This window comes from Phaethon aethereus (genome assembly GCF_964289735.1).
Source record: "Phaethon aethereus genome assembly, chromosome: 11".
NCBI classification, from domain to species: domain Eukaryota; kingdom Metazoa; phylum Chordata; class Aves; order Phaethontiformes; family Phaethontidae; genus Phaethon; species Phaethon aethereus.
The window spans coordinates 14148355-14175636 of record NC_138587.1 but is presented as its reverse complement, the minus strand read 5'-3'; the positions used below and the strand labels follow the sequence as shown (position 1 = coordinate 14175636).

The window sequence follows — 27282 nt, the reverse complement described above, 5'->3', positions numbered from 1 at the left end:
TGGGATGGAGTGATGGATGGAGTAGTGGAGGGCTCTCAGGACCAATGGGGCAGGAAGGGTTGGAGTTGCCTGCAGAGGTGCAGCAAAGGTGTTTCACATGTCTGTCCTACTGGTCCTTCCTTTGGTGTGGGGTAAACTGCCTTCCCTGAGCGCTGGGCTCCCCGTGAGGTGTGCTCCTCTTCCAGCATCAACATCAGCTACTGTCATGAAGCTCTAGATGAAGGTAGCCCAGTGTTTGCCCAAGTAGCTGTTTTCATAATCAGGGAAGGACTTGGATACATTTCTGCCCCTAGAAATGAATGGATAAGGTTTACCAAAAATATATATTGGAACCGGTTAAAGGAAAGAAAAATCTTAACATCTCTTTGCTTGTAGTGGATTTTTTCCCTTGGAAGGTGGGACAGCTACCGCTGCTAGAGCTAGTCAAAACTAGAGGCACAGGGAGAAATACAGCAGAGCAGATAATGTGGAGGCTTGTGAAAGCAGTATATGCTAGCAGGGCTCGTGATGAAATGTTGGAGAGTGCTGAAAGGGAAAGATTAGAGGTGTTGTCAGCCAAGTATTTCCTTAACCATGGTGTGCAGTCAGTGAGATTCGTGTAAGAGGGAGGTGCAGGCTGGCATGTGAAGCCTTCGGTGTCTTGCAATTCTTGGGCACCATGGTTCAGAAGTGAGAGCCTAGATCCTGAGTGCAGAAAAAGGCGCTCTTTAAACCAGGGGGAAAAGACTTTTCTGTCCCTCAGTCCTGTCCCTCCCTGCCTCTCTTCCCGTGCATAAAACACTAAGCCCTTTGAAGGGTATTCATCTCAATAGAGTAGTTTTCCCCTTTCTAAAGGGGTGATTGTGTGGGAATGCTCCAGAGAGAACTGGTACAATTTTGCTTTGAGATAAGTGAGGCAGGAAGAGGAGTTAAACTGCTTTGGTCGCATGCACAATGAGTCTTTTAATGGACTGCGCTGTAGCATTTGGGTTTTTTTCTTTTTTTCCTTTGATGCTGTTGCTAAGGTATTTTTAATTGTTCCCTTTCAGGCGCTGTTGAAATTATCCCTGGGTCAGCTTCTAGTGCCTCCTCTGTAAGCACAACATCCCTGGATACCTTGTACACCACTTCTTCTGTGTCAGAGACCGCTCCCCCAACAGCCACCTCCAGTCCTGCCAACACCCCACCCCCCGTCCCGAGCCGGAGCGTCCACACCACAATAACGCGTAATTTGGATGCCGGCTCTGTGGCCCACTCCCGCTATGGAACTTCCCCAAAGGATGGGGCCAGCAAATCTCCTCAGACCAAGAGGGCTGCCCCGGCACCGCCAGCTGAAGGGGGGACCCAGAGGTCGCACACTGTGGATGGGGAGAAGACTTCTCAGGTGAAGAAAGCTGCCCCGCTGACCCCCACAAGCCTGGATGCCTTCAACTCCCTCTGCTTGGAGGATAAGGCGGCAGCTGCAGTGGAGCCGGTGCCAGCAGAACCCAGTGGTCTGGCAGTGTCCGTGCCCAAGACGATAGGTGCCGAACTGATTGAGCTGGTGCGCAGGAACACCCACCTCAGCTATGAGCTGTCCCGCGTGGCCATCGGCGTGGTCATCGGCCACATCCAGACCTCCATCCCAGCAACCAGCAGCATCATGGAGCAGATTCTCATCTCCGTGGTGGAGAGTAAGGTAACACATGTGGGGTGGGACTGGGCTGGGGGGCTGCTGCAGACCACCTCCTAACATTGGGCAGATGGTGTTAGAGCTCAGTGAGCTCTCATAATGTTTGGGATGAGAAGTGCAGTGAGATCCCGAAAGAAAGGAGAGGTGCTAGGGGGGGTAGATGTCTAGCTGAGGGAACCAGGGGTTTAAACGAGGTCTGAGTACTGGTAGCAGGGAATTGGAAAACAGGTGAGTTTATTCCCGAGATGAGCTGCAGATATATGGCATAACCTTGAGTTTGGAGCTGAGGGTGAGAGGTGAAACCAGCTGAGAGGGCCCTTGGTGCTGAGATGCACTGGTAGCCTGTGGCGGAGGGGCGAGTGTCTCTGGTGAGACTGCGGTTTGGGGAGAGCGTGGAGAGATGGATGGCAGTGAACTGAACCACATGAGCACATCAGGTGGGAGGTCACAGCCTTCCAGGTCCCAGGCACAGCGCAGCGGTGGGAATGAATGCAGCAGGACTCGAAGGCGCACTGAGAAAGCTCTGACATGAGTTGTTGACCACTGTGAAGGCTCACGGGGAACTATTGTGGCAGCATAGAACTGGAGCAAGAAATGAACACTGACTTTTTAAAGAGGTATTTTGTGTTATGCATGCGACAAATAGAAGCTGAGGAAAATGGAGTCTTTGCAATAAGTGCTTCTTTATGGAAACCTTTTATAAAATCATGCATTGTATAGACTTGTTTTCTTCTATGGTGCTGCACGTCCTGTGTGTAGATTCAGCATGCCTTTGCATACTACAAATCTGCTTGGATTCTTGTCTCTTTTGATGACGGAGCACTCAAAGTGTCTATATGTCTGGCTTCTATACCATCTTTCATCAACGCAATGAAAACTAGTTTTCTGTAGATACAAACCTCTCTATTATTCTATAACACGTGCTTCAGCTCTGCTTTTTTTAAGAAGCCATGGAAGAGTAGTTTTTCAGCCACTGGAGGAGAAGCATTATCTTGAGCTTGTTCTAAATAAACCGTATGCCAAAATGATCATATATTACTCTTTCCTCTGCTGCAGACACACAAGAAAGGAAATAAAAGGATGCTTGCTTGCAGCAGTCATTGAAATAGTGAAGTGCACCTGGGCAGCCCTCTGCTTTAGTTGAAGGGATAATAAATTTCAGCTCCCACTTGCTAAATACAGCCCTGAGGAGTACATTTCATATAAACATCTAAGATTGGAGCTCCATTGCTAATGGCAACATTATAATGAACTGTTCAGAGGCATTTGAATATGGAAAACTAATGGCATTCAAATTTTAGATCAAATTGTAATCTGGTTAACTGTCTGCGCTGAATAGAGGGTCCTATAAGCAATCATCAAGTCTCAGTTTGTGGCCATAACCCAATGGTTAATTGCTTCCTACTTCAGTAACAATACCGTGTCAGTGTGTGATCTAGATTCAGCAAAAAATTCAGCTGTTTCAAGCAAATGTTCTGACTCTGACTCGCATGCCAAGAAGTTCAGTTTTCTGTTATTTGGACCTTGGACAAGATTTGAATATTACTTCTATTTGTAATACCTGTTCTTGGGATACAATAAGCTTAATTCCACAGAAGTTGTTTAGTGCCAAGTTTCTGCAGAGTGAATTTGAAAACCTCAATTTCATGGCCATTGCTGCAGACCAGCCTGAAAAAATGGGAAGAAATTCTGATGCTGGTGCAGGGGCAACTATGGATCTACCTGTAACTGATACGGTATCTATCATCTAGGACATCTGTGGGACTTAAAAATGCCTTGTACTGTATGGAGACACAGAAGAAGGTTCTGTCCCATCTCATCTTACCTATCTTGAGTGGTACTGCTTTCAGAAGGAGTGCCTGGGTGGGCCTGCACAGTGCTCAGGTATAAATGTCGTGGTTGTAGTGTGTGTTTTTCCTGAATGGCCCATGCAGAAGATGTAGCCCTGCTGATACTAAGTGCCTGGTCCCAGATGAGGTTGTTCACCTGGTGTAGAAGACCAACTCTAAATGATAAAAGGGCAGTCACATTTAGTTGTGGGGTGGCTGTACTGCCGTAGGTTCGCTAGTGTAGTTTAATGGTACAAATGATTATCGTTGACTTTGTGTTGTTCATTATACCAAATAGTTCCATGATCTCAGGGGTTTTTGTGTAGAATTGTTGCTGAGTCATCAGTTGTACGTCAAGAGCTTTTTCTTTAGTTTGAAATTCCTCTACACCCCAATCCATGCAAATATGTGGTCAGTTCTTCTTTTGCATATTTTTCAAGGTTTTTTTTCCATCCCCTAAAACAGAGAAAGACATCAGCTTTGATTTAAAGCTTTGGTCTGCTCATAGTAGATCTCATACCTGCTTCAACCTTTTGTATCATGTTCTTTAATTAGTTATATCCTTTCTATTCCTATTCCAGTCTTAATCTGAAGTCAGATCACTGCTTTACAAAATCAATTCTAGAATCCATTACCTCGCTTCTATCCCCAGTGCCTTCTGAAGGTTGAATTGTGGTGGCCCTTCCCTCTTACTTACCTTACTGCTCCTCCAGTGTGGAGTCTGCCCAGGCACGTGTTTTCAAGAGAATAAAAGACCCGTCTGCTGGGACAGCATATTGTTCCTGCTTTTAGGGAGGTTACATAAGGCTACACTGAGTGAACAGCAAAGACAAAGAGGGTGCAGAGGTGCTCATCCCTTAAGAAAGATGCTTTCAGAGGTACCATGCTACTTGGGGAAGCCTGATCTGCAGGAGCAAACGTGCTGAGTTGGCTTCCCTGTGTCAGGATTTGGCCTGGCCTTGGAAATGGCCCCTCTTTGTCCTTGAGCCAGTTCCTGATGAGTGGCATGGTGACTGGGCAAGATGTGCAAAGGGAAATGAAACCTCTTTTTAGAGGCGTTGCTGCAGTGACCATCTAAACCAGAGCTAGCTTTCATAGGAACTCGTTTGAAATTTGGACGTAATTAAAGATAATATAGATGCTGCCTGATTTTTCAAGCATCTAGAGGATCACCTGGATTAGTATGTATTGGTGTGATATGTGATTGCCTTCAGCTCTGCTGAATTATCTCCCATCTGAGAGGAGAGGGTAGCATCATAGATGTCTCATCTAGGGAGGTTCACTTGAGGATTTATTAAACTGAGTGTGAGGCAAGCAAAATTGCCTAATACACAAGCTAGCTACACCTGGAGAGGGAGCAGTTAGAAATCGCTTATCTGGTTTTTATTAAATTAGCATTGCTGTGTTGCATTTGTGACTTGGACCCATCTCTGGTTGCCTTAAATTTAAGCTTGGAAACTGCTGAAAAAGGTGTGTAATTCAGTTCGGTTTTGTAGGTCACCCCAGGCTGCTGTGTGGGGTCAAATGGTTCTTGGATGTGTGGGAGATGGAGGAGTAATTTAGGAAGTTTGGTGTGGCAAGTCCTTTGCTCACTGCTAGTGGCTAATCGACACTATTCTCATACTAAATCCAAAACACAGCACTATAGCAGCTCTTAGGAAGAAAATTAACTCTATCTCAGCTGAAACCGGGACAATGGGCAGCACTCATCCAGAGAGAGCCGCTGCTGAGTGTGTCTGTGAAGCAAAGGCGCATTGGGCTGCAGATGGCCGGACACCTGAAAAGTGAAGGCTGCAGAGACCTGACTGAGGCGAGGCTCATGTGGTGGTTGGAAGCCAAGTGCTCCTCTCTCCCTGTGACAGCCCACGCGTCTGTGCGCAGAGGCGTTCCCTCCGGCAGAGCTGGCCTGCCCCGCCACAGAGCCGCGTCCCTGGGGTGCCCAGCTGGGAGCAGACCTGCTACTGCCAAAAGAGTGCCTGTGAAAGGCCTGCCCTGGAGAACGTGGCTCAGCTGAAGTCAGGCGTCTGTCTTGCACCGTGTTTCGTCTGGTTTAGTGGCTTCCGAGGAGCCCGTCAGTCTGCATGTGTCGAGAGCAGTGTTTGCTGCCTGGTTTTGATAAATGTTGCTGTAGTGGAACAGTTTGCTGCCCAGACAAGGGCGGAATTCCCAGAGCAGTCCGCTGAAATGTGTGTTAAAAGGTGCTATGTGGTTTACCCAAGGCAGATCTCGGGCTCATCTGGAGGGAAACTGCTGGTAGGTGTGTGTAGCCATGGCAGTGGTGATCCCCCAGGCTTGGTGACATGGTGGTGGGAAGGGAGGCGTGGGAGGAAGAGCTTGGCAGGATGGCATGCGGGTTTTCATGGCAGACGTGACCACCCCCAGCGGTGTCGGTGTGATGAGGTTCCCAAAATGGTTTTGGGCTGCTCAGGAGGAACAAAATCCCTGGAACAGTTTGTTCTGCTGGGCTGGGAGAAGGGAGCTATTTGAAACAGCAAGATAATGCAAAATGGCGTTGTTACAAATACCAAAACCACCTTCTGCTTATGGGCTCTCCGGCAGCTTCCTGGAAACAACCGTATGACGAGGCTGCAGGTTGAAGTAGCTACCAAGATGTTTAATAAGCAGAGATCTGACCCTGGTGGTGGGAGGGCTGAGAATGGTGCTGAGAGCGCATTGAGGTGGTGTGTGGTGTAGTTACACCGGTCGGATTGAAGAGCTTGTTAATGGATTGACCTCGTCCAAGTCCATTAGGACCTTGATGCTTGGTGGAGTCATAAGGGCTGCAGATGAAGGACTGGAAGGTTTGAAGAAGATTAGTGATAAGAGGCTGAATAGAGCAATCATTTAAACAAGCACTCATTAAAATGCTCATCTAAAAAGATGTCCCAGCAGTGGACTGAGGTAGGACCAGCCCTGCATTGCTCTGGCGAGAAGGATGTGAGTCAGGTACATAAATGGAGAACCCTCTCACAAGCAGCTGGGATGCACGAGGATGGGCAGGTGACACCAGTGTTTCAGGTCCTTCGAAAAAGAGCAGGAGATGGCAAGACCAAACAAGTCTCTTAACTAACACATTTGCTTCTGTGATAAATCACCATTCAGTGGGAGATTCTCTTGCATTTGTGCTCAGCTCCTGAAAGCTGCCGTCCTCTCTCACAGCTGGTTACCTGGTTTTCTGCTAGGCCATCCATGGCTTCCCAAAATTCTAAGTGTACAGAATCTTCTGTTAAACCAGCATGCTCCTTCCTTCATTACCTGCCTGATAAAAATTATGTAATGAGCAGCGACAAGAACACTTTTTTATTATATAATTGAAGCACTGAATTGAAGTCCTAATTAGTTCACACCCCAAATACCTTGAAGCAAATTACTAACAATTCTGTCTCTAATAAAGCAGACGAGATGTTACTGTTAAACCTGTAGTGGTTTTCCCAGAAAGGGCTGGAGGGTTGAAGGTGTGCAGGAAGGGGACAGCCAGCCTGTTAGAAGGAACTGTGCCAGGACAGGACTTCTCCAGGTTTCCAAAAGACACTGTGCAATAGCAGGGTGTCGTGGCTGGTAGTGGTAAAGGCCTTTTCACACTGAATGATTGGGACTTGTCACTGCATGCTGCAAGACAGCTTCACCCAAAAATTAAGGGCTTGGTCTCAGTGCGGGGGGTTTCCCTGTTTGAATTTATCAGCTCCATTCTCTTTCACCTTCCTGATCTCCTGCTGCTTGTTGTCACTACTGCCAAACCCTTGTGTATATAACTTAAGTTTTTTTGCAAATTAGTCCTTACCTCTCTTAGTGGTGCCTGGGCTCATCACCTGTAATCAGTCCGTTTCCATGTGCTGGTCCCCCCTTCTTGCCCTGCTTTCCTGAAAGCAGGTAGTTCATATGATATATTTAGGTTCTAGAGGGTTATCCTAAATATCAAGCCACAGCATCTGTTGGGGCAGGTTAACTGCTGCCTGACTGCTCCCTTCTCTCGAAGGAGAGGAAAAGTGTAGGAAAGACAACTGAGGAATGAAGCCTTCATGGCAAGGGTTATGTATGAGGGTGGTGGGGATGCAGATGACAGCAATCTGAGAAAGGACTATGTACAGTAAGATTTGCTGAGTTAATTTGCATCATAGCTATGAGCTTCAGAGCTGCTGTGAATGGTGGTTGAGCTCTGCTGTGTGGAAGAAAGCAGCACCAAAGCAGCCCAAGATGAATTGGTTCCTGTCCTTGCTGCAGAAGATGACAACTCTAAGTATTGAGCAGTTGGCATGTAGAGTACCATGGAAGTGTTTGCTCCTGAGTCAAGGATTAAAGGGAGATCTGTTCCTTTCAGGCTGGAGGGAAGGGACTGTCAAGGGAACTTCTCCTTCCTGGAGGCAGTTATGCAGCGTGGTGGTTTTGTGTCCCAGGACACATCTGTTGTACTGGGGGTGAGCCTGGAGCTGAGTTCAGCTGCCACATGGCAGCGGTCCTGGCCCATGCAGGGTTTGGCTTTCCCCATTCTTAGGATTTTCCAAGTCTAGAGTGTGTCCTTTGAAGAACTTCTGAGCACCTGCCTGATGCCTGTACCCAGAAGGAAACCAGTGTTTTACTTGTTTTGTGGAGAGGTAATAGAGTTCACTGTGGGTTCACTGAGGTTGGGTTGCCTCATGCTCTGGGCACACTGGACTGCTTTTGTAAAAGATGTGGCATGTTTGGCTGCCCCGTGGGAAGGGCGAATGAGGGTTTAGCTGGCACTGAGCGTAGTACACTGGCCAGGCATTTTAGGTTTTCCTTTAAGTGTGTTGAAATGTGCAGAGGGCTGTGGTCATGAGCTGGCTTCTTGCCTTAAGTTGTTCTCTTATGGGAAATGGGCATTCCCCTTACCGCAGCGTTTGCCCCCCCAGGGCAGGCAGGCAGCCCGTGGTGTTCTGCAAACACCCTCTGGTTTGCTGCAAAGGGAAGTGGGGAAGTTTGTGGTGTGCATGTGTGCTAAGAGGTTACAATTATGTGATCTAGGAGAGACTCGGGTACAGATTCCCACGGCTTCAGGAATGTTGGTTTGCCTGGATCAGCCTTAGGTTACTAAAAGCAGTAAGAAAAAAGGAGTGTAGCTTTGAGGTTTCTTGGGTTCTTCAACATCCTCAGAAGACAGCTAATGCTCCAGCAGGGTGGTGGCAGCTTGAATTTAAAGACTTTTGGACCATGCACTAGTTCTGGCACCTATTTTGATTCATTCACTGCATTACCTGTGCAAGGAAAGGAGGCAGGTAGAGGCCCCAAAAGTATGAGAGCTGAAATAACATGTTATCTTAAACTTGCTGTCTTTTTGCTGCCAGCTCTTGACTGAATGAGGTCAAGTGCCAGTCCCAAGACAAAAATTAGAGGAAACAGGCACCCAAACAACAGCTAGCTGTCAGGACCCCACTTACCAGTGGTTTTGCTATCATGCAGAATCTAAGTGCGGGGCTGCCCTCAGGACAGATCTGCCATGACGAGCAGCGGCTGGAGGTGATCTTCGCAGATCTGGCCAGGCACAAGGACGATGCTCAGCAGCGCAGCTGGGCACTCTATGAGGATGAGAATGTCATCTGCTGCTACTTGGAGGAGCTGCTTCGCATCCTGGTGAGTAAATTTCTGTATAGGCAGAGCAGACAGTCCCAGTAAAGTTCCTTTTTTCTGACCTCCTTCGCCCCTTGCATTGCCATCAGATCTGCTGTTTCGGAGGGCATGGGTTTCTTTGTGCACCCCTTACCATCAATGTGAAGCCCTGCCCTCCTGTGTGGGGTCTGCAGTGCTCTTGAACTGCCTTTCCCTCCATCTTACAAAGCTGTTCTGAAAAGAGTTGTAGAACAGTTGTTCATGGTAACTGTGGTATTTAACTATCACAGGAGAATATAAAACCTCACCTACAAACCTAAAAACTGTCATCCTGCACCTAACCTAGAAGTTTGTTGCATTCCTAGGCCCATATAAAATGTCTTCCATTTAAAACATCCTCTGTGGCTGGGAAGTACCTGCAGGGTGAGACCCACTAAATGTGAAAAAAAAACTCTGGTTGCCTTGAAAGACAGCTTCAAAGCTGTTTTTGTGAGCAAGTGTAAAATATCTTGGCACATCTGTGGATACAGGAGAGGTACCTCCCCATAGTGAGCAGCGGTGGGAAAGACTGTCCCAATGCTGTCACTAGCACATACCATCCCATACGTGTACAGGGAGTGTGATGGTATGGGAGCTGCCACTCAGCACGGTGACACTGGTACGAGTTACGAGTGCTGGTGTGGGGTTTGCTCTGGCACTTATTTCATATTGCTCTCCAGCTCTGGCATAAGCAGAACAGATATTTTTTTGTGTAGTAAATGCCAGTGTCTTTGTCACTCCACATATGGCCTGTCACCTTGCTGTGGGCCTGCACGACAAGACAGAGGGGGATTTCGTGCAACCATTTCCTCATAGTTTAGGGGTGGGAGGTGTACAATACTTGTCAGGGTGGGAATGGTACTGGAGCTGCTGTGTGCAACTGCATGATGCACTCATCAAGCTGTTGCTCAGGTCATGGGTGTTTTACGTATTTTCAGCCCAAGACATGCTGTATGGCAGAGTGTTTCTCAAAAATTCACTTTGATGCAGAATCCACAGGGTAGCGGTGCTTGAGCTCTCTTTGTGCTCTGCCTTGCGTTTCTATGTGAGATGGTTGGACTGGGGCTACTGAGATCTGAAAGCAGCTGGCCTCCCTCGAGGTCCCTGCAGGAGGCATCTTGCCGCTTTATGTGCCACTGGGCTGACCTGTTCATTCCTGCTTCCAGACAGATGCAGACCCAGAAGTTTGCAAGAAGATGTGCAAGAAGAATGAGTTTGAATCAGTCCTGTCCCTTGTGGCATATTATCAGATGGTAAGGTGGCAGAATGCAGAAAATCTCTCTACTTTTTGAGGTTTCCCTGAAGGTGTAAAAGAGTGGGCTTGCTATGATGAATATATGTAAGAGGTTCCTGCTGGATAGGGCAGTTCTGTGAACTAGATGGAGTTGCAGCATATCCCTTTTGCATGCTGGCTAACGTCAATGGTATGTGTGCAAGCTGTGTGGAAGAGCAGAGGATGCTATAGACTTCGAAGTGGCAGCGAGCACTGTGAAGGGTAAGGCTTGCTGCTTTTATTAGCTCCATTGAGGGATGGAATCGGCGTCGCTAGTGTGTAGAGGAAGGATTTCCGAGGATGCCTTGGGAAAGCTGACAGGCTGTGACTGCTCCTTTTTTAATTGATACACTCCTGTGCATTAGTAAATAGCTTTGCTCAGGAAAGTAGGTTGTGAGTAGAAGCACTGAGAGTGAAGAAGGAAATCAGTATTCAGAGGAAGTTTTGCCTTCAATGCCTATGCAGTGTTGTTTTGCCCCTCTCCTTCCTGGAACCTGCTGCTCTAGGACTCTGTGGGGAGTTGGAAACTTGTCCCTAAGTACCCAGCTACAGCACATCAAGCCTTGTGGCATTTAGCTTTCATCTGGTACTTGTGTGTCTGAACCCAGAGCTCAGCATTGGGGTGCTGTAGCATATCTGAGAGCAGTGGGAAGGGAGGCTTAATGGAGCCTGCTGGCTTTCACTGCCTGCTCTTCTCTGACCAGCATTTCAAGGAAGCCTGGCCAGGTAGAAAGCTGCTGGGTCTCCTGTCTAAGCTGGTCATGCCTAGTGCCAGGCCTTGTCTCACTCCTGCTCTCTGAACCCTGGGGTTGTTGACTGAGGCTGGAGTATGAAGGTTACCCCAAGCACTAGAGCTCCTGCAGGGGAGCAGCAGGTTGAGCATTGTCTTTGTGGAATCCCTGCATGTCCCAGAACTTTCTGGTTGTACCCTCTGGTCCCAGCACAAACCCCGACAGCTTCACAGTGGAAGAGCTGGTCCCATCCTGTTCATTATCCATCACATGCCAAAGAGGGTTTGCAAATACTGTGTTGTCAGGCAACAACCTTCAGAGCAGTGTTTGTAAAAGCTCAGTGTGCTCAGAGAATCCTGGCTACCCAGCAAATTAAATCTCTGTTTGCTGGGGATCGGTATAGATTGTTGGTTTGTATCATTTTTACTGCTGGGTGAAGAACTGGCTGGATGGCTGAGCTCAGAGAGTCATGGTGAATGGTGTTAAATCCGGCTGGCGGCCGGTCACAAACGGTGTTCCCCAGGGCTCGGTTCTGGGGCCAGTTTTGTTCAATATCTTTACTGATGACCTGGATGAGGGGATCGAGTGCTCCCTCAGTAAGTTTGCAGACAAAACCAAGTTGGGTGGGAGTGTTGATCTGCTGGAGGGTAGGAGGGCTCTACAGAGGGATCTGGACAGGCTGGATCAATGGGCAGAGGTCAACTGTGTGAGGTTTAATAAGGCCAAGTGCCAGGTCCTGCACTTTGGTCACAACAACCCCATGCAGCGCTACAGGCTTGGGGAGGAGTGGCTGGAGATGTGTCCAGTGGAAAGGGACCTGGGGGTGCTGGTTGACAGCCGGCTGAATGTGAGCCGGCAGTGTGCCCAGGTGGCCAAGAAGGCCAACAATGTCCTGGCCGGTATCAGAACTAGTGTGGCCAGCAGGAGTAGGGAAGTGATCGTGCCCCTGTACTCGGCACTGGTGAGGCCACACCTTGAATCCTGTGTTCAGTTTTGGGCCCCTCACTACAAGAAGGATGTTGAGGTGCTGGAGCATGTCCAAAGAAGGGCAACAAAGCTGGTGAGGGAGCTGGAGAACAAGTCTTATGAGGAGCGGCTGAGGGAACTGGGGTTTTTCAGTCTGGAGAAGAGGAGGCTGAGGGGAGACCTTATCGCTCTCTGCAACTACCTGAAAGGGGGTTGTAGCGATGTGGGTGTTGGTCTCTTCTCCCAAGTAACTAGCGATAGGATGAGAGGAAATGGCCTCAAGTTGCACCAGGGAAGGTTAGACTGGATATTAGGAAAAATTTCTTTATGGAGAGAGTGGTCAAGCATTGGAACAGGCTGCCCAGGGAGGTGGTGGAGTCACCATCTCTGGAAGTGTTCAAAAAACATGTAGACGTGGCACTTTGGGGCATGGTTTAGTGTGCTTGGTGGTGTTAGGTTGATGGTTGGACTTGATGACCCAAAGGTCTTTTCCAGCCTTAATGATTCTGTGATAGTAAGTGGGGCATTTCAGATCTGGGCTCTGGCTGCCACCTGCTATCTGACCACTTGAGCTAACAACCTGTAGCCAGCCCCATTGTGAACGTTGTCGTAAAAAGACTCCTACACTGTTGTTAAAAGCTGGTAGAGCTTCTGGTTCACCATCACCCTGGGAAGGTCTGTAGTTTCCCAGCAGCGGGAACTTCTAGCCTGTTATTTCTCTGCCTTAGAGCAAGCCCTCATCTGGGACATCATTTGATTTCATAAATTGCTTTTGCAGGAACACAGGGTGCCGTTACGGCTGCTGCTGTTGAAGTGCTTTGGAGCCATGTGCAACTTGGATGCTGCAGTTATCTCAACACTTGTCAACTCTGTGCTACCAATGGAGCTGGCCCGGGACATGCAGACTCACACACAAGGTGAGCCAGAGCTGCTGTACCCAGGTCCCCAGGGACGTGTCTTCCCATTGGATGATTTACAGCAGCACTGGTGGCCCCTCACTGCCTGACTGCTCTACGTGCCCAGTGCTCTGGGGAGAAAGGTGTCTGCTTTTAAAGTTATTCAGGTTATTACAGCTGTAAGTGGAGAATGTATGGAAGGGGATGTTTCAGTCCAATGATGCAAGGCCCTTTAGGTTTTGAACGTGCCGTCAGTGATCTGCATCACTTCTTGTAGATGTCTTAAAGCACATTTTGAGCTGTTCCAGTTTGTTTCATGATGTTGACAGGAGACACCTGCAGATCTCAAGATCTCTGCAGCCTCTTGTAAGCAGTTTTTCTCGGCTCTCTACACCAGATCTTTGCAGTGTTTGTTGCTGGTGAATGAGGTGTGTGCTGGTTGAAGGAAAGGACCTTCTCTCCACCACTCTTCCACCAAGGGAAATGGTAGTGCTGTTAACAAAGTTGTGCTCGTGATCCTCTTCTGCTCCTATCTTCCTTTGATAGTGCCACAGCCCTGCCTCCCCCAGCTCTTTGCTTTCCATACCCAGGCTTTGCCCTCACATTCCTTCTACTTCATGTTCCTGCTCCCTTTTGTTAGGATGACCTGTCCCTGCTATTAACAGGAACATCCTTCCTGCCCTTTGAGCTCCATGTGCTTAAAAGCTTGATGGTGGTGGTAGTGTGGTCAGATTTTCTTAGCATTGTCCCCCAGAGCTCATGCTTAGCCCAGTGTCCTTTATCTCCCAGCAGCCAAGAGCAGATGCTGAGGAAGAACCTAAGAACAAGGTGAACCTGTACTAATACTCCCCTGATGTTACCTTCCAGCTGCCCATGCATGCCTGGCCCTGGGCAGTCACAGCTTTGCTTCCTGTTTTGAAGTCAACCTGTAGGCCACCAGTGCTGGCAGTAGCATATGCTACATTTTCTCTTAAAAGGATATTGAAAATCCATTGTTTTGTGCTAATCATAGCCAACAAAGTAGCTGTTGAGTGACCATGTGGATCAAATCCCAAAATTTGGAGCCCCATATTTAGGGCCTCGCTGCTCTGATTGCAGTCTGTAGCCTGTTGGTTTGCTGTGAGTAGTGTGGAGTTGTGGAGAAGCTTAATTTAATGATGAGATTCTGTAGGGATTGACAAGTCTGTGCAGAACAGGGACCATCACCACAGTTTTGTGTGAGCCAAGTAGATGCCCAAGATGACAACCTTGGATGTGCATACTAGGTGTCCCTGTCTCCAGCATCCCACCACAGACTATGCCAACCCAACTGTGTGGTGGACAGCACTAACAGGGTTAATCTGGTGTCTGGAAGGGAGTGTGAGAGGTGAAAATCAAGCCTCTTACTCTGCCTTCTGTTGCAGAAGGCTTTGCGCTTGCCTTTGCTTAGACGCTTTGAAGTGCGGGCATGTCAAAGGTGCAGAGTGCCTGAAAAATAGCATTTCAGCTCAGGGCAGGGAGAAGCACTGGTGGTGTGGAGAGGGACTGAGATTGTTACACCTGTGTTGGCTACTACTTTGTGCTACTGTTTTATCTGGCTATGCATGAGAAACCTCTTCTCTAGGCTGAGGTTTTACTGCCCAAGAAGAAAATAATACTTGGTTATGGGACTATGACTGTGCTTCTGTGAAAACATTACTCCTGATTTTGTGCTGCCAAAAATAAACTTTATCATGCATCCATCAGCAATTCATAAAGATTGTTTCCAGGTGAGCATTTTCTGCACCATGCTCAAACAGGCTCTGTTCCCCGAGCTGCCTTTGCACAGGCGGGGTGGGCTGGTCCTGAGCTTTCGCAGAGACCCTTGTCACTCCTTGCCTGGTCGCAGCGTTGCTGTCCAGGGCGTTTTCCCAGGGGCTGCATTGTCCCAGATAGCACAGCTAACTCAGCCTCTTGCTTGTGGTGGGGCATCGAGCTCTGACTTAGGTGACTTCAGCACACCTTTGCTGATCTCACACAGAGCTTCTGGTTGAAGCAGGCCTATCTCCCAGCAAGTGTTAGCTCTGCTTTGAGGACCTAAAAAGCATCAAGTGGAAGTCTGTGAAAAGTGGCTCTGCTATGTCCTCTGTACTACCAACCTGCAGCTCTGCAGCGTCCCTTCTCTCCCTTGCTTCATCTCAAGGTGAGGGGTTTTTTTTCCCTCCTTGCTCTAATACACAGGTAGCACAGAGGAAGGGTGAAAAGCTGCTCTTCCTTTGACAGATTGCTTTTGGTTACAGGAGCCTCCCAAATCTGTGTCATGATCCCATGCATCCTTTCTTGTGATAAGTTTATGGCAGGGGCTTGTGCAAATGTCATCTGTGTGCATCCCCTTGGCCTTTTCAGTGGGACTTCAGAGAAGTAACCATCCTTGACCCAAACATGTCTGTCCTTCCGAGGTGTTTTAGGGCATTAGTAGTTCCCTCCTGCCATTCTGGTGCTTACTGCTCCATGTCCTGCCAGCAAATGGCAAGCGGTACCTTGCATGAAAGCACGACCTTGAATCCTAGAATGACTTGAGCTTATTTTAGTACTAGAAACTGGGGAATAGCAGCTGATCCGTGACATACCATCGAATAGCTAATCCCTTCTGCGGATGGCAGGGGCCAGAGCAGTCGGTGCCAGCACTAAGCAACTGGGGAGCATTGAACTGGCTGCAGCGGCTCTGTGGGATCTCTCCTGGCTTGTTACTGAAGAGCAGCCGAGGCAGAAGCTCTGTGTGTAGATGCTGGGCGCCTTTGATGAGAAGACGCTTTACCCTGGGGCTGATGCAGGCGTGTTGGCTGCTGGCCAGTTCTTCTGCCAGATGCTTGGGTCTTATTGCTTCTGGACAGCCACTTCCCTCTGCTGTGGCTGGCCTGCATATCTATCAGTGTTAGAAGAGTTTATAATAAGCCACAGCAAGGCAGAATTAGCCAGAACAATTCCAAAGAAAACAGACAGGGATAATCCACTCTGTAATGGTGACTTTCTCCCTTGTTGCAGCTCAGTGTACATGCAAGTCAGCTGTTGGGCTCTTTGTGCTTGAGTTGGAGACAGTTGTGTCTGCTGCCAGTGCCCAGATTTTGCACTGCTTTGTTAAGAGGTTGGAAGCAAGGTCTTGGAAGGCCTCTGAGAGATACCTTTCATACGTAATAGCAGCTGATGAGCAAATAGCTGCATCTCTCTTGCCCTTCACTGCCACTTGAGTGATGCTTACCAGTCTGTTGTCAGCAGAGTCCCTTTGCTTTAGGAGAGTTGTATTAATGCTGTTTACTTTCTTGCAGCCACTGGTGCTGCTCTGGAAGGAAAAAAAAGCCGTGCTTTGACTGGCAATTACTCTGTTCTTCAGCATGGTGAGTCTTGGATGAGTCTGGCTGAGCCAGGACATGCCAAAAACTTGTAGAGTCTGTGTGCTGAGTGAGTGCACTGGGTTAATCGGATTTTATCTGAATTCAGCTTTCTGACTGGTTTCAGCATCCTGTGATTCGACATCCTTAGAAAAATCTGACAAGATTTGCCACCTAGTAGTGGAGTCTGCTGTCAACCAAAATGCATGGACATCAGTTCATGGCAGATGTGCCAAGGATGAGTAAAAACTACCCTCCCCCCTCCCATCTCTAATTAATCTTGTCCTCCATATTTGCTACAACCACGTGTTTCTCACTGGGTTCTGGTTCATTGCTCCTGATGTGATGAGAGAAAATGTTTTGTTCACAAAAGCCTTACTAGGAACCTGGGAACAGCAGGTCCCCGTGTCTGCCTACTACAGTATCCTGCCTCTGATACCCAAGTTCTGCAGCTGTGGAAGAAAGAATGAAGACATCGTGTAGTGAACAGCTTGTCAGATTCTTTTTCTGTTACAGTGAGCTTTGGCATCACTGACACACAGCTGAGAGTTTCTTACATAAATATGAATTAAGTCTTTGAATATCCTCACTCTTTGTTTACCAAGAGTAAACAGCAGTTTCCAGCTTTCCTTTGCTGCCACATGGTCTAGAGTGCTCTCCTAGAAACTCTTAGTCTTGTTAGATGCTGTAGTATCTCTGGTTAAGCCCCAAGTGATCTGTTTTTACTCAAAGTCTTTGCTGTTTGAAAACTTGGGCATCTTGTGGAGTTCTGACAAAGTCTGCATGTTCTTTGTTTATAGAGGCTTTGCTCACAGAGATGACTTTCCAGGGGCATGAGGCTGGAATGATTCTCTAGCAATTTTTCCCCCATGTTAACAGTAAATTTGAGAGCTGCCAAAGTATTGAAAATCCTTTGGCAGAGTCCAGGAGTATCCAGTGACAGTGGAAGCATCAGCCTGTGCAGTAAAACCAAACTGCAGGGTGCAGGTGCTTAGAGATGGATTGATTTGTGCATAGAGAAGTGAAATGTCTTAAAGGGTTGGAGGGGCAACTGGAACCAGCATGTAGTGTCCAGGGAAGCAGTACTGTTGGAAGAAGCATCATACATTGAAGGGACTTTCTCCTCTAATGAAAAGTAGTTTTGGTCAGTTTTTTATAAATACACCCTCAGTTTTCTTGTAACAAGTGCCCCAGGCTCTTTCCGGCAGGTGTAGCTGAACTTTATTTAGCCAGTATGTGTGGTAACCTACTTTATAAAAATAACACTCCTTTTCCCATCCTCTTTGGACTTGCTGAACTGGACAGAGGCTACATTTTATTATGACATAGAACCTATTTCATTACTTTTTTTCTCCTGCAAATATTTACTGAGGTGTATCCATTAATGAAAATTCAGGAGAGGCACTGGCTATGGTTCTGTGGAGTATTCGCATATAGTTTCTGCCAGTGAAAATTGTGTTGGACTAGGCTGTGGGATGTGTGTGGCCTGGGAGGTGGGCAGATGTGCAGCCTGAGTCATGAGCAGTGATCTGGTCTCCCCAGAGACCTCTTATACCTCCAGGCAGAGCTGAGGTAGCGAAAGTAGAGCAGTGCAGAGATGGTGACAAGCAGCATAACTGTCCGGGGGTGGTGGTGGTTGGAACGGGCGGTATTTCAAGGTGGCCAGATGGATGCATTTTCTGGGTTCAGTAATTACATAACTATGGGATGTGTCCTGGGACTGTGCAGGGGAGGCTTTTAATTATTCAGATCAAGTTTGCCCAGATCCTCTTAAGTGGAGGGGGGGAAAAAATTGAGAATTCTGGTTGTGATTATTTTTAAATTGCTTTGGAAACGTGTGGCGCAGGAGGAGTGTGGTGTGCTTAAACAGGGGGAAAAACACTCAGCTCAGTAAACACAGGAATGAGGAGCAGTCAAATCAGTGTTAAATGTCTGTATTAAATGTGTGACTTCCCAGCTGCAGCTGGGGAACAGTGTTTTGCATCCTCAGAAGAACTAATGGCAGGACCTTTATCTTGCAGATCATCAAAAGATGTGCTACTCTGCACTGGTGCTGGCAATGATGTTCTCCATGGGGGAGCCCCTGCCATATCATCACTATGGTAAGAGCAGCTTTTGCTTACGGCTTGGTAGGAAGGCAGACAGGGTGGTGGGACATCTGGGGTGTGCTGGCAGGCACAAGAAAAGGACTTTTTCTGGTGGCCAAGGTGGAGACAGCTAGGGGAAAAGCCCAGCATGAACAGGGCAAGAGTAGGGTCTGTTCTTTATCAACGGAGCCTGGCTGCTGAAACACTGGGCTGAGATGCCAGATTTGCAGAGAGCAGCACAAATTGGAGTTAGAGCGGTGCAGGACTGATGCCATGCTGCAGAAGAGGTGGATTTGCCCATCGCTGTGACTAAGTGGCATTCTATTTTACCTCTGTCCTGCATGAAAGCACGCACCTCTTACTTGCCTCAGAGACGTTCTGTCTGCTGATGAGGCTGAGAGCCCAGATCACGCCATGAACGCCCACTAAAGCTGTCAGCTGCATAACATGGCCCCTTCCTGGTCTCACTTCTAATGGGACTGTGCAGCCCAGTGTATTTCAAACTCTTAAGGAAGGCAGAGATGATTAAGGGTATTGCAGTCAAAGGGAAGTGCAAACATGGCAGACCTGCCTGTTTTATCCTTTGCCTGCCTGCTTCTTTCCCTGGCCATGTTGTGTTACCTGTATTTGGGAAACTCCAGGCTCAGTTTTCCTAGAAATGCAGTCGAGATTGTTATAAGCACCTCCTCAGCAGCTTCACCTTAATGCCCTGGTAAACACATACTGCTGGTGCAGTAGAGACTGTGGAATGAACCTCCATGCCTCCTGCTTTTCTCTCCTCATGTAACCTTGGCAATTATTTTCTGCAGGTGGACTTATTTGCATGAGCTCCTGAGCTTTCCTAATAGCTAAATTGAAAAATGGGTTATTACTAATGATCTGGATGATTACTTTTTTTTTAAATAGGTGGATTAAACCTGTCGTCAAGAGTACAAACCTCTTCCTAACTGAAGCTGACATTGGCAGCAGTGGTGCTGGAACAACAGCTCAAGTGGGATTTGGTGTTTTATTTACTCAAAAAAACTTGTCGGTGGGGGACCAACTTTCAGCATTCCCCTGCGCCGTGGATAGTTCTCTGAGCCACTTGTCTCTTGCACAAAGACACTTCAGTGGTCTGTCTAGTCTGCTTGCAGGGTTGTTAATTCCCTGGAGGCTGATGCTGGCACTCCACTAATGGTTTTTATGTATAAAAGCATTAAGTGGCTTACGTGGTCCCTTGTGGCTTGGTTTATTTTCACTGTCCTGTAAATGCCCCTCTTTCTCCTTGTGCAGAACATCTCAACTCTCAGTTTGTGCAGTTCCTGCTGGATGTGATTGAGGATGGGCTGCCCTCGGACACCACCGACCAGCTGCCTGACTTATTTGTCAACGTCCTTCTGGCTTTCAATCTCCACATTCCAGGTCGGTTTTGGTGCTGCTCTGCCTTGGCAGGATTTCAGTGGTCTGGAGCAGTGAGGATGTGAAGAATGGGGAGGGAGAATCTCACTGGAACTTCATGGTGCTGTGATAACCTCTTCAAGCTCCCCTAGCCTCTGGCATTACGCTGTGTTTAAATATTGTGCAAAACCCTAGAGGAAAAAACAGTCCATGTCCAAGCAGCTGACCCTCTGGGGCACAGCAGCTCTATGAAGCCCAGCGAATTTCTCTCTGTACTTCTGTGCTGCCTGGATCAAAGCAGGTGCTGCACTTGCAGAGTATGAGTGGGGTTAACTTGTAGGCACAGCTGATTTGGGAGAGAAAATGCTTTGGCGGGCATTTTTCAGTACCAGTCCAGAAAGTCCTTTGCCTTCTGTAGGTCTCGACAAACCTTCTGCTTGCCTGGCTGCACTTCCTGAAGCTCCTTCAGTGCCCGTGTGCTGGGGCCAGGCTCTTCAATGTTGGCCTGAGCTGCACTCTCTGAGTGCCTTCATTCTCTGTCCTCCATCTGCTGCTGAGCTCCATGAGAACAGATGACACATCTGGTCCCTAGAGAAGGGTGTTTGCCCTCTTGCTGCCTGCGAGTTTTGAAACCTGTTGTTGGAAGATTGGAGAGTAGTTCCAGGTCCTGCTAAGAGAGGCCGCTTCTTAAGCCAAAATCTCCTGTTGCTCCAATTTTCTTTAGATAATTACTACCTCTTGTTCTGCTTCATGGCTTTATCCTTGGCTTCATGGAGAGAGAGGACGATAAAGCAGCAAGGACATGTCCAGTAATTTACCTGTTACTTTGAGATGTGCTTCATTAAAGTTTACGTGCAAGTTTCTAATTTCATGTGAAAGTTGATTGCACAGACACTGATTAAGTGTGGTCTCTGCTGCTTTCATTTGTTACCCCTTCTCACAGTTACCCGTGTACTTCCTGGCTGCAGTAATTAGGCAGTAACGCATGACAGGCAGTGTGTTTCTGGGGGATTATTGCCCACCCAGGGTGTAGCTGGGAGCAGTGACTTGTTCTCTGATGCTAAGAACATGTTAAATGATGTTGAGGTTGCTCATTAGTGAATTGAATTTTTATTGCTCTGTCTGCAAGATTAATCTATTGTACAGTTCGGTGATGCAGCAGTAGTTCAAAAACTCTCATAAAAACATATTATACTGATGCTTTTCCATGTGAAGGGTCCTAAAGCACTTCGCAGCCTGTGAAATATAGGGTTGCCAACCCTATGCTGTAGAAGTAGCCACACTGTGCTGTTGGGATGCTTCTGAGTGTGCGTGCACACACACACACACGCATAAGGTCTGCTAGGGTGAACAGGGTTAGAACAAATCACCCCCAAAGCAGACTAGGGGACATTTCCTAGAAGAAGTCTTCAGCCCCTACCCTTGCACAGCCCGGTGCAAAGTGCTGGGAAGCAGAACTTTTCCCTTCTGGCATGCTCCTGGTCATACCTTCTTTATGAGAGCTTGCAAGGCCATAAATTCCAGCAGGGCACTGCTGATACGAAGTAAGAAAATACCAGAGTGGAGCCTTTGGCTTTAGAGGGTTATGACAGAGGTAATGTTTGACAACATAAAGCCTTTGCAAGGTATTTCACAGTATTTGGCTGGCAGGACTGGAGCCCACATATGAATCAGATGCACACAGCACGAAGTCCCAAGTGTTTCATGCATTGTTTCCAGATTTATTTCACCTTCCCTCTCCCTGCCCACCCAGTCTGTGGGGCTGAAACTTTTCATAGCCCTGATGGGCTGTGGTTCCTCAAAGCTCCCCAGAGCACTGATGTGAAATAGGAGTGCTCCACTTTTTTTTTTTTTAAATTACCATGGTCTTCAGGAAACAAAGGGATGTGCTGAACAGGTTTCTTCCTTAGTTCCAGAAAACAGTGTGATAATGACAACAATAAGCAAGCACCTGAACGTCAAGACTTTCACAGAAAAGCTGCTGCTGCTGCTGAACAGGGGAGGTGAGTGTTTACGGCACTATTATATGCCTGGCAGGGGGTGCAGCTAATGGGGACTCGGAGGTGAGCCTGGTGCTTGTTAAGGGTGGGATGTCTTGAGAATGCAGGTAGCTGAGGAGCTGTCGGCTCAGGCAGCACGTGCTGCTTCCTTGTGAGTTTGTGAGGGTGACAGGCTGCATTGCTGGGGATGGGGCTGCCCAAAGAATAAAGTGATGCTGATGGCATCTAGAAAGAGAGGAGAGGCCTCTGTCCATGTACTTCTGGGTCAGATCAGCCCCATCTCATGGCATGACCAGCTGCAATGTAGGCAAAGCTCTTTGTCTGGGAGGAAAGCTGGTCCTGGGCCACTTCTGTCCTTGGACAGACAGGATTCCATCAGCACTGGCACACAAACCTCAGCCCGTGCTGGCAATCATCTGCCCTGGGGGACAGTTCCAGAGGGAGGTCTTGCCTTCCGAAATGCTGCTTAGAGTGGAACTTCCCGTTTCAGAATTGCCAGCAGAGGGTTAGCTTTGTGTCTGCTCTAGGCATAGAGTGAAATCCACTGTATGTGTAGAGCTTTTACAAAGCAGATTGCTAGAAAGCTGGAGATCTCCACAGGAAGAGTGCTGCCAGGTATTTCTGCCCGTGCTGCATGCCACTATTGTGCTTTCTAATACTTTCTGGAGCACAGGGACTTTGCTGCCTGAGATTCATTTCATTGATTTGCTGGTAAATAACTCATCCTGTGATGCTTGCAGCTCATCTTACTCTGGCTTTAGTTCTCTTTGGCGTTGCAAATCACTGTCTCCACACTATATCAGCTTGAGGGCAGCCAGCATCTCAGTGCTCTTCTGTCTGGCCTCCTCCCAAAGCCTTTGTTTAGCCCTTTCCCTGCCAGATTCCCTGCAGGGATCACCTTACTTCGAGGAGCTGGGGGAAGAAAGAGGGGAGCTACAACCTAATGAAGATGCTTCTCTTTTGCCTGCCTTCCTGACAACTGCTGGGCAGAGGGGCGGGGCTGCAGTGTCACAGATCCCTCTTGGGGTCTGCAGGGATGTGTTTTGGAAGGGAACAGGATGTGGTGGCTCATGTAAACTTGGAAGTGTTTCTTTTCTTGCTTCTGGGATGGTACTAGCCTGGTCTCTGTGGTGAAAGCTCATTTCTGGTACAGGCTCTGATGGGCTTTTCAGTCGGGTCATTGGACCAGACCAGGGAGAAAATGAGTGGTAGCTGTTGAGCAAAAAGGGGAGGCACTGAGACTTGATGTGCTAAGGAGCTCTTACCTGGGATAGTAGGTGAAACATAAACAATGATTAATGCTAATGAGTTTGGTCTCAGCTTGGTAACCTGCAGAGCTGCCATCCTGATTATGCAGCTTTGTGCAAGGCACTAAGGTCTGCTGGCACAAAAACTAGCCACAGGCAGGGAGCGGCTGGCCAAGGCCAGCAGCAGCCTCCCCTCCAAAGCCTGTAGGGTCTAATGAGGGGATGTGCACTGAAGATGCAGCGGGGGGCAACAGGGAGCATGTGGCTTAGCACAGCCTCTCTGCCTCCTCCAGATGATCCAGTTTGTATCTTCAAGCATCAGCCTCAGCCACCACACTCAGTGCTGAAGTTTCTGCAGGACATCTTTGCCAGCAAGGATACAGCCAGCATCTTCTACCACACAGACATGATGGTCCTGATAGACATCCTGGTGCGGCAGATTGCTGATCTCTCCCCAGGAGACAAGGTGCTCACAGTAACCTATAGGCACTGGGGAAGGGAGCATAGTCCTAAAGCAATGGTGTTTTGCCTGGCCCTCTGTGGGGTCTGCTGGCGCAGGCAAGAGTGGAGTCCTCGGGTGGGCATGACATTTCTGGGTGCTCAAATCAACCTTGGGGGCTGAGGAGGAAGGGAGGATTTATCCTGCCTGTCACACAGCCGTAGAAAGGTGTGTTTGAAGAAAGATGTGCCAGGCTTCTGGTGGTCTGCACTCTTCCGTCCAGCGACCTTTGAGAACAGGGACCCTCTGTGAGTAGTCAGAAGCAGGAGGGATCTCTGTTTTGGTATTGCAAGAGGCAGGGAATGTGCATATGTTTGAGAGCGGGTGAAGAGCATCACTGGGTTGCTGTGGGAAAAAGCAGAGTTTTCCATAGCTACTAATGAGCCTTAAGGAAAAGCAGGTGCCTCTGGAGTTGCTCTCTGGCTGGTGGTGCAGCAGCAGCTGTTCCTGTGCTCATGCTATAATGGAGGCTGGCATGCTTGTTTATCTCACTTTAAATCTTTCATTGTGCTCTGTGTTTTGTCTCCCCTCCCACTTGGCAGCTGAGGATGGAGTATCTCTCTCTGATGCACGCCATCATCCGCTCCACGCCCTATCTGCAGCACCAGCACCGCCTCTCCGACCTGCAGGGCATCCTGCAGCGCATCCTGGGGGAGGAGGAGGAGGGCCAGCAGTGCCAGATGGACAAACTGATCATCCTGGAGATTTATAAGGAGTTCCCAGAAATCTCTCCTGGTACTAGCTAACTGCCCCTCATCTTGGACTGAAGTTCGAACCACTTGGATGGATGATGTCTCTTGTTGACACTTTCTCCCCATTCCCTTCCAGTACAGCTCATACCTTACATCCCTCCGTGCGAGGCCTAAGGTTGGGACAACGTTCACTGACCCTTTAGAAATGCCAGCGGCAGAAAGGGCATGGGGTGCCCCCGGGGCCTGGTGCTCAGGGGAGGTCGGAGCGGGGTGGGCGCTGGTGTGTGGTTTGCCTGCAAGACTCGGGCAGGAGGTATTTAGGCAGCTGGTGTTAGTGGGAAGGGCAGAGAGCTTGTGAGGGACTTGGCAGATGGGTTGGGCAGGGTGTTTAGCTGCACTGGTGTCCTGAGGTCGCGAAAAGAAAGGCCTTTGCCTTAGAGTATCACTTCTTTTCCATGTGCATCCCTCTCCCTGCAGTGACCAAGTGGAGTTCGCTGGTGCTTGGAAGAAGCTTTTGTAACATCTGTTTTGTTTTCTGCTACTAGTGCCAATGTGCTGCAGCCCTGCCAAGGGGAGGTGGCTCGCTCGCAGTCTAACACCTCGTCTAGCGAGCCTTTCACTGCCTCTTGGCCCTCAGCTTTGCCTTTGGGTAGCAGCCCACCTAGGGTCATAGAGGTCTTACCCTAGCAGCTGCTTTTTTCAATCTGCTTTCTATAGTGATGCTTAAATCTGAATTTCTTGCACACTGCCAGCCCAGAAGTAACGACCATGTGGGTGATGCTGCCCTTAGGAAGCCTTTGGCCTGGACACAGCGCAAAGATGTGTCCTGCCAAGTGAAAGCTGCTGCTTGCCACCTCTCCCGCAGCGTTGCCCTAGGGCCCCGAGCAGGGGGGCAGGCGCGCTCTGTCCGTGCAGCGTGTGGATTTTTTGCTTTGAGCTTCGTAGTAGCTCTGCCTCGCTGCCCTCCCTCTCCACGTGGTAGAGCTCAGGGGCAGCGTGAGCCTGGTGTCCAGTAGCTGTTTGTGACCATGCACGAGTGTGGGGAACCCTTATTTATATTCCCTCTAGGTTTCTAGCAAACGGGATTAACCTGTTTCCCTGTTACAGATAGTCACACACACTAACCTGGGTCTCTTAGATATTCATGTGTGCCGTTTGGTCACGCCTGTCCCCAGCTCTTCCTTTGCAGTATCCAGTGTAGGAGCTATTGGAAAGGGGAACTGGAAATACTGGGCGCTGTATTTTTTTTGTTTTTCTTAGCTTGAGGTGATGACATGAGCTCTGCTCTACAGGCCTGGACTCTGGGCACTGGGGAAGTGATGCTCAGGAATGGAGGGGGTTGGCCTGGCAGCCAAGGGGGTGAGGACCTCCTGAAGTCAGTCTGGGAGTGCCCACGCTTAATAACCACCCTCGTAGAGAAACCTATTTTTCCCCTGTAAAAATGTATGAATGTTAAAAGGGATCCTGTATTTTCTTAAACACTAAGTGTAACACGCTGAGGAATAAAAATGTCTTAAACTGGACTTTTGTGAACGTAGCCCTGCCTGCCCTGTCCTGTCGTGGGGGGACTGAAGCTATGGGGGAGGCTTGGGTGCCTGCGGCCTGCTGAGGCAAAGCAGTGGGTGCTGATCTTCAAATGGGAGCAAAGCAGTAGTTTTCCCACATTTGGCTTCTTGCACTGTGTTTTCCTACCACGTTGCTGGCAGACAAGCAGTGGTGGAGGGCAGCAGCCCTTGCTAGGGGCACAGCCATCACCCCTGTGGGCCTGCCCAGCTTTGCTGCTCCAGATTAAGGGTTTGGCAAAGCTGGGCTCAGCAGTTTGCTTCCTGCGAGGCACGCGCAGCCTCAGCTGGCTCCCAGCAGAGCTGCCGAGGCAGCAAGCCCACACGGCAGTGGTTTAACGGTCTGTATCGAGTGCTAATGAATTGCGCTTTGGCTGCGGATGTCTGTTCCCAAACCTCAACTCTGTGTGTGCCGCTTTAGCGGGTCGCCTTGGATGGTGGGGGGGTGTGGTGGGAGGGCAGCGGGTGCTTGGTAGAGCACAGAGTCGGCAGCAGGGAAGGTGGTCTCTGCTCCTGGCTGCGTGCCGGGGGAGCCAGCGGGCAGTGGGCTACAGCCCTGGCCAAGAGTAGGGGTGTAAATGCCAGGGGCAGGCTGTGCTTCTGTCCTGCCCCCCCCCCCCCAACATGGGGGCTGCATCAAGCACAGCTGCCTGCAGAAATGGGGCAGGGCTGTGTCCCACCTCCTGCCTCTTTGGCCAGTGTCTCCCAGGGGCCTGTGCTTGTGGCATTGCAGAGTGTCAAGCTGCACACCTGGGGGGACGTCATGATTCACGAGGGCTGCCGGGTGCCCACCCTGCGGTGGCTCTCCTGTGCCCCCTTGCTCTGTGCAGCGCATGGTTGCACAGTCCCTCGGCTTGCCGCTGGGTGCTGCTTGGGCTGGTTGGCTCCTGCCCCGCTGCAGTGGTGAGATGTTCCTCTGGCACTTGCCCTCAGTGACGCAGCCTGGGCTTTGCTGTGCCAGGCTGGGACAAGCCCAGCAGAAGCCCAGAAGTGGGCAGGACTGGTGGCTCTGATAATCAGCAGCACAGCCTGGCAAAGCCTTTTGTGACAGCACCCTGCCTGCCACGGGGGCTGGCCTGGGCTGAGCCTCCACAGGCAGAGCTGGCGGCTCCCTTCAGCCTCCGGGGGGGTCGCTCACCCCCCCATCCCAGCTGCACAGTAAGTGTGACCCCTTCTGCACCATCACCATGCTGTCACTGCAGTCAGGGCTGGAAGAACTGGGGGGCAGCCTGCTGTGGGGGGTCTATGGGGGGAGCTGCACCTGCTGCCCAGGAAAGGCCTTTGCACATCACAGGGAATCAAGCCACAGCATGTAAACTCATTATCCCCAAGCCTGCTCAGCGGTTCCTGCTCTGCACACGAGTGACAGGCGCAGATAACACGCTTCTGTTTCTATTAGCCATAATAGGCAGCTATTAGAGCGGTATCTCCTCGTAGTGGTGTGTTTTCATTGTGGTGCAGCAGTAGGGCTGTTGTGGGGCTGGCATGGGGGGAGCGATGCGTTGCCTGTGACCTGCGCCT

General features: G+C 49.3%; 1 protein-coding gene across 1 annotated transcript in view; it reads left to right on the top strand.

The window, feature by feature from the left end:
- NCKIPSD (NCK interacting protein with SH3 domain) overlaps window positions 1–24253 on the top strand; it is a gene marked incomplete at both ends in the record, with an annotated part of 52975 nt that extends 28722 nt beyond the window's left edge. The window contains 9 exons of the mRNA XM_082004492.1: window positions 1029–1657; window positions 8899–9069; window positions 10251–10337; window positions 12833–12971; window positions 18319–18399; window positions 19657–19785; window positions 21672–21764; window positions 23302–23474; window positions 24050–24253. Coding sequence (XP_081860618.1) covers window positions 1029–1657; window positions 8899–9069; window positions 10251–10337; window positions 12833–12971; window positions 18319–18399; window positions 19657–19785; window positions 21672–21764; window positions 23302–23474; window positions 24050–24253 — 1706 coding nt within the window. The remainder of the gene's footprint in view (window positions 1–1028; window positions 1658–8898; window positions 9070–10250; window positions 10338–12832; window positions 12972–18318; window positions 18400–19656; window positions 19786–21671; window positions 21765–23301; window positions 23475–24049) is intronic.
- Window positions 24254–27282: the final 3029 nt, after the last annotated feature.